This window comes from Mus pahari, chromosome 1 (genome assembly GCF_900095145.1).
Source record: "Mus pahari chromosome 1, PAHARI_EIJ_v1.1, whole genome shotgun sequence".
NCBI classification, from domain to species: domain Eukaryota; kingdom Metazoa; phylum Chordata; class Mammalia; order Rodentia; family Muridae; genus Mus; species Mus pahari.
The window spans coordinates 89,976,083-89,982,328 of NC_034590.1; the positions used below are offsets into that span (position 1 = coordinate 89,976,083).

Here is a 6,246-nt window from a genome sequence, read left to right on the forward strand (position 1 = left end):
GAAGTTTTCTTCTATAATTTTGTTGAAGATATTTGCTGGCCCTTTAAGTTGAAAATCTTCATTCTCATCTATACCTATTATCCGTAGGTTTGGTCTTCTCNTTGTGTCCTGGATTTCCTGGATGTCTTGAGTTAGGACCTCTTTGCATTTTGCATTTTCTTGATTGTTGTGTCCATGTTCTCTATGGAATCTTCTGCACCTGAGATTTTCTCTTCCATCTCTAGTATTCTGTTGCTGATGCTCGCATCTATGGTTCCTGATTTCTTTCCTAGGGTTTCTNTCTCCAGAGTTGTCTCCCTTTGAGTTTTCTTCCTTGTTTCTACTTACATTTTTAGATCTTGGATGGTTTTGTTTAATTCCATCACCTATTTGGTTGTGTTTTCCTGTAATTCTTTAAGGGATTTTTGTGTTTCCTCTTTAAGGTCTTCTACCTATTTAGCAGTATTTTTCTGTAATTCCTTGAGGGGTTTTTGTGCTTCCTCTTTACGGATGTCTACCTGTTTAGCAGTGTTCTCTTGTATTTCTTTAAGTGAGTTATTAATGTCCTTCTTAAAATTTTCTACCAGCATCATGAAATATGATTTTAAATCCGAATCTTGCTTTTTGGGTGTGTTCAGGTATCCAGGACTTGTGTTGGTGGGCATATTGGGTTCTGATGATGCCCAGTGGTCTTGGTTTCTGTTAGTAAGATTCTTTCATTTGCCTTTCACCATCTTGTAATCTCTGGTGTTAGATGTTCTAGCTGTCTCTGGCTAGAGCTTGTTCTTCCTGTGATTCTTTAGCTTCTGTCAGCACTCCTGGGAGACCAACTCTCTCCTGCTTTCCAGTAGTCAGAACACTGTCTGCAGCCAAGCCCTCCTCTTAGAGGGAAGGTACACAGAAGTCTGGAGCTCAGATCCACCTCCTGATTCCTGGGGTCAGAGTCCTCTCTGGAGGCCAACTCTCCTGTGGCAGGGAAGGTATCCAGGGTCTCAGCTCTGTCTCCTGGCTGAGGATGAAGGGACCCTGTCCAAGAAGCTCTACTGCATAGACTGGTCTCAGTGATCCCAAAATTCTGGGTGTGATAGAGCCTGCCTTTGTCCTTTGACCCTGTTGCTGCTAGCCCAAGACCCTCTGGGTTTTTTGGAACTGATGTTGCCTTCTACTTGCCAGTGATTTCAAGATTCCTGGGGTGCTAGGGTGCCTCCTGCATGGAGAGTCCTTTGGGGACCTTGGGGCCCTCAGCTGAGATCCTGCCCAACAGCCATGCACTTCTTTGCACTAACGCTAGGAACACACCAGTGATGCCCTGGGGATGCAGGCCATGGAGTCACGCCTGGCATTGTGGATGCGCTAGCACTCATGTTAACTTTCAAACACATTAGAATGTAATTGCCTTCTATTTCTGCCCCTAAATCCTATTATTAGCTTGTGTCCCTCCAGAGACGTGGAACAAAGGCCTGCCTGCCCTTAGTTTCTCAATTATCTATTTCTCTGGCTTTCCCTTCTCACTCCCCCTGGAGCCTTTTGCCCTCTACTGTGAATCTAGTGGACATTAGGGAGAAGAAGCAGTGAGTCCTCTGGGTGGGGACTGGAGGGGACGTTTCAGTGGTAACTGCATGCTTTCTGTTGTTGTTTGTTAAAGGTGTTTGGCATTCTGGAGAAAGTGAAGGAGGACTACAATTTAGAAGATTACTCCATCAGTCAGATCACGCTGGAGCAAGTCTTCCTGACCTTTGCCAATCCAGATAACACACAGAGTGATTATGAGAAAGCAGTGCCTTGAGATTCAGTTCCAACCAGTGATTATGATGTCTTTATTCAAATGCACTTGGGTTTGGAGAGGGACACATGTGTATGTGTATATAACTGTGTGTAAATATATTTACATAATAAAATTTATCCCCTTCATTATAGACTTAGATGAGTATGTGTATCTAGTATGCTCAGATCTTCATGCTAGATTTATAAAATACCCTGTTGTCCCTCCTAGAAACATTGAAGAAACAGCATTTACCAGGGTGGAGAGACGGTATTTTTTCCAGAGTATCCTGAGAATAGAAACATTCATAAAGGATGGTGGTAAAGTTGGGGCAAAATGAAGAACACTATCATTACATTGTAGCAGCTAGTTGTGCACTAGAAGAGGATAAGGCCCCAGGTGAATCACCTCTCGTTCCCAGAACACACATACATTCACGTTACACACAGTCAATGTCCAAGATTAAAGGGTCAGCTGAATAGTCATTTCCCCATCAAATCAAGAGTCTTTGCACTAAGAACATGAAAGTCCAAGAACAGAAAGGAAACTTTTTTTTTTTAATAGTGTGTTTTGAGCCACATGTACCTGCAATCCTATCACTAAGGAGGTGGAAGCTGGGAGTCCAAGAGTTTAAGGCCAGTCCCTACTACAGAGCAGCTATAAGACCAGCTACATGAATCTTTGTCTCAAAAATGAAACAATGGCAAGGAAGAATCCCGTGTCTTCTTTCCTACTCTGACCCAGCACTAAGATGGAAAGAAGGTGGGATGCATTCCTACAGTCTAGGCAGGGAGAGCAAATGGTGAACACCACAAGAAGCTAATCCTCTCTCTAGCACTCAGTCTGAGAAACAGACAAGTATAGTGGGCAGCACAGAATCACCCAGCAAACAGTCTAGGGCTGCTGTGCTGTGCAGCGGCCTGTTCAACGCTTCCGCATCCTCAGTTGATACTGTCAATAACAAAATTGAAGCAGGTAAGCATAGGAGACAGGTTAGTATCCTAGGACCCTGTCTTAGTCAGGGTTTCTATTCCTGGAAAAAACATCATGACCAAGAAGCAAGTTGGGGAGGAAAGGGTTTATTCAGCTTACACTTCCATACTGCTGTTCATCACCAAGGAAGTCAGGACTGGAACTGAAGCAGGTCAGGAAGCAGGAGCTGATGCAGATGCCATGGAGGGATGTTCTTTACTGGCTTGCTTGCCCTGGCTTGCTCAGCCTGCTCTCTTAGAGAACCCAAGACTACCAGCCCAGAGATGGCACCACCCACAAGGGGACCTCCCCCATTGATCACTAATTGAGAAAATACCTTGCAGCTGGATCTTGTGGAGGCATTTCCCCAACTGAAGCTCCTTTCTCTGTGATAACTCCAGCCTGTGTCAAGTTGACACAAAACTAGTCAGTACAGACCCTATTTGGTTATGCCTATGCCCCCTCTTATAATAACACTATTGGCAGCCTGCTCCTTTGCCTGCATGAACTGTGCACACATGCGGTCTGTGCACAATGCACACTATGGAATCTCAGAACTCACTCACACTGCTACCTGCATTGATTGGGCTCTCTGTGAACCATACTATCAATTTCTCTGCCTCTAGCAAAAATTGAAATTAGTGGTTACTATCCAAGAATATTCTGACATATCCTTGTAACAAGAGTGTAAAGGCTGCTATGGCCTGAGTTACTTTCAGGTGCATGCCCAGCAATGCAAATTCTGTTAAGTGAACTTTTACAGAGAATTCCCTAGTCACATCTTATGCCTATTCACAATCTTGCTACTTTTGCAGGTCTATGTGAGTCCTTGTTTTTAATTCTTTGGCTAGGAGGCTGAGAACCCGTAAACCCCAGACTCTGCCTCCCCAACTGGCAACAAAATGATATCCAGAAGCCATCTATGTTTCATTGCTTTAGCAGATTAAAACGTGTGTGGAGGCTTCTACGGTCCACTCTCAATGACCGCATCACTGAGTCGTCGCAGGTCTGTGGAAAGTAGGTTTTGCTACTTAATTTTTGTCAGTGGGAGATTGGCAGGTACCCAAAGGTTTGACCATAGCAACTGGTGTGCAGGTCACTGTTTCCCCCTAGATACAAGATGCCAAATTACAATTTGCACAGGGAAAGTTTATTGAAGATATTTAAATGAAAGCCCGGCATTATCTCCAATGGATGAAAACATCCAAGGAACAAGCACAGGGTAGCGGTGTCCACTCCCCAGTGTGGGGAAGGTTGTGAGGTTGTGAGCTCTGGACCACAGCAGTTGCCCGGATTCTTCAAGCATTCCTGAGTACCTGAGCGCCTAAACGGGAAACAGCTGTTGGGGCTGGGTTGTTGGCAGCCTCTCGCTGAGAACCAGACAGCTGCGGCCCTGATGGTCCTGGACTGTAAGTGCGGTGGTGAGGGACCGGGGGGGGGGGGGCGGGTATGCTGTCCAAGCTGCTGCTGGCAAGTTACCAGGCCAGAGCCAATTAAAAAAAAAAAAAAAAAAAAAAAAAGTGAAGCAGAAGAGAAAAGAGAACCCGGGAGAGAAGCTTCTACGGTGTTCTTCCAGCGCCCTCTCCTGACAACGTGTAATGTCACATTAGTTCCTGCTCCTTTTGGTGCCATGCAATAATAAATCCCTATCAAGCACGTCAAGGATGGAGAACTTGCGGTGCCTGTCAGAACTCAGAACCTGTGACTCTAAAATGAAGCTACACTGGAAGAGGGCATCAGGAAGGGGTAGAGGCAAGAAGAGTAAGCGTTCACGGACCTGGGCAGCACTGGGATATTTGATATAGAGGTGGAGTCCACTGAGTGATTGACAGGCTAGTGGATGAACCCAGATGAAGCAGGTGGGGAGTCTGAGAGCTGAGACCAAAGGACTCAGGCAGCTCTTGCATGCGGGGTCCTGGTTAAGTCAGTGCGGACTTGGAGGAACTGAGAAGAGTGGATAGATATCCCAGATTGGGGAGCAGCAGAGTCAGAGAAACGGAGAGATGGGAGGGAGAACGGAGAGATGGGTGTGTGAAACACTACACTGCTGGGGTTGTGGGAGGACGATCCCACGTGTGGAAAGGAACAATGGTGCATGGTGGACTAAATGATAGGCGTTGCTGAGAAGGATTTGGAACAAGCCAGGATATGGGCTGGACTCTGTGCCAGGGCTCTCTGACTCCAGGGTTGAGCTTGCTAGCTCCAGTAACTCATCTCTGCTGATCTCCACGAGCCCCCCCCAGCCCCCCTTCCTTGCTCTTTTCCTCTGAACTGATGCACTTGGGAGAACAGGAGAAATATATGGTTTTGGCATATGCTCCGTGATCGTTCTGTTTTGTTGGCTCCCTCTGCTCCCAGCCCTGTACCTCCCCCAGCATGTGCCTCCATATTTTTTCTTGCACCTGACTCTCCTCAACGGTTCAACGCACTTGGTGCATGTCTCTGGTCCACCCACGACTGTACTTTTAATTCGTTGCACGAGATCCGATCCGGGGCCACGACCTTGGAAGAAAGAGCACTACCCTGCAGGACGGTTAGGTAAGGCCTTCCTTGTGTGCAGGAAGAGCTTCCAGAACTGGACAGTCTGATGCTCTTCGGTGAATAAGGCGCTAGTGGTTTAAGGTTGCTAAACTGGAGCAGTAGTGGTGAGTCCTCCCTTGTGTGTCCCCTGCTCTCACACTGCTTTCAGATACCCTGGGAGTTCAATCTCCCTTTCTCTCTGTCTCTCTCGCTATTTGCCATTTCCTATATAGAAATGGGGATAATGCCAAAACCACAACTCAGGGTGTAAGGCCACAGGAGGTTAAAGGCAAAATGGCAGGATGCCCCATCACTGCACTTTGAGTTGTGGACCAGCCAGACGTACACAGCGAGACCCTGTCTTAAAAGACAGCAGGGATTAGCCCCACATTTTTCTTTTACCCAAAACACAGAGTACTGAGCTGTCTGGGCTGTGTAGGATTTGGTTGCACTGACTCTGCGCTTCACCCTTGTGCTCATTTATTCTCCTTGCTATTCTAGTTCCCTGATGTACTGGTGAGTTGTTTCTCTGAAAGCCTGGGATGTAAATTCTAATCCTGTAAGTTTTCCTTATAGAGTATTTTGCTAAATCTTGTAAGTTTAGTATGTTTTTTCCATTTCCATTTGTCTCAAGATATTGGTAACTGCTTTCTGGAAAAAAAAAAAGCCTTCATTGACGATTTTACTCACAAGAAGCATGGTGTCTAGTTTCCATATATCTGTGGATTTTCTAAAAGTATTTCCTGTTATTTATATCAAACATACATAACACTGTGATCAGAAAAGATGTATGATACAGGTTCAGGCTCCACAAGTACCTGTCTCAGCCTCTTGAGTAGTTAAAATTATAAGCATGCATCACCAAGCCTGGCTTTGTATCTGTTTTAACTAACACAGCTATTTCTGTACTCTTTTGGTTTCTATTAGCTTGGGATGTATCTTTAATTTTATTTTAACTTTTATTTTTATTTATGGCCATGTGATGCATGCACACAACAACAATAACAATAAAT

General features: G+C 45.4%; 1 protein-coding gene across 1 annotated transcript in view; it reads left to right on the forward strand.

Moving 5' to 3' along the window:
- The window catches only part of LOC110320750 (ATP-binding cassette sub-family A member 3-like), a 122,939-nt gene extending 121,174 nt beyond the window's left edge, over positions 1–1,765 (forward strand). Inside the window, exon 31 of the mRNA XM_021196899.2 lies at positions 1,625–1,765. Coding sequence (XP_021052558.1) covers positions 1,625–1,765 — 141 coding nt within the window. The remainder of the gene's footprint in view (positions 1–1,624) is intronic.
- Positions 1,766–6,246: the final 4,481 nt, after the last annotated feature.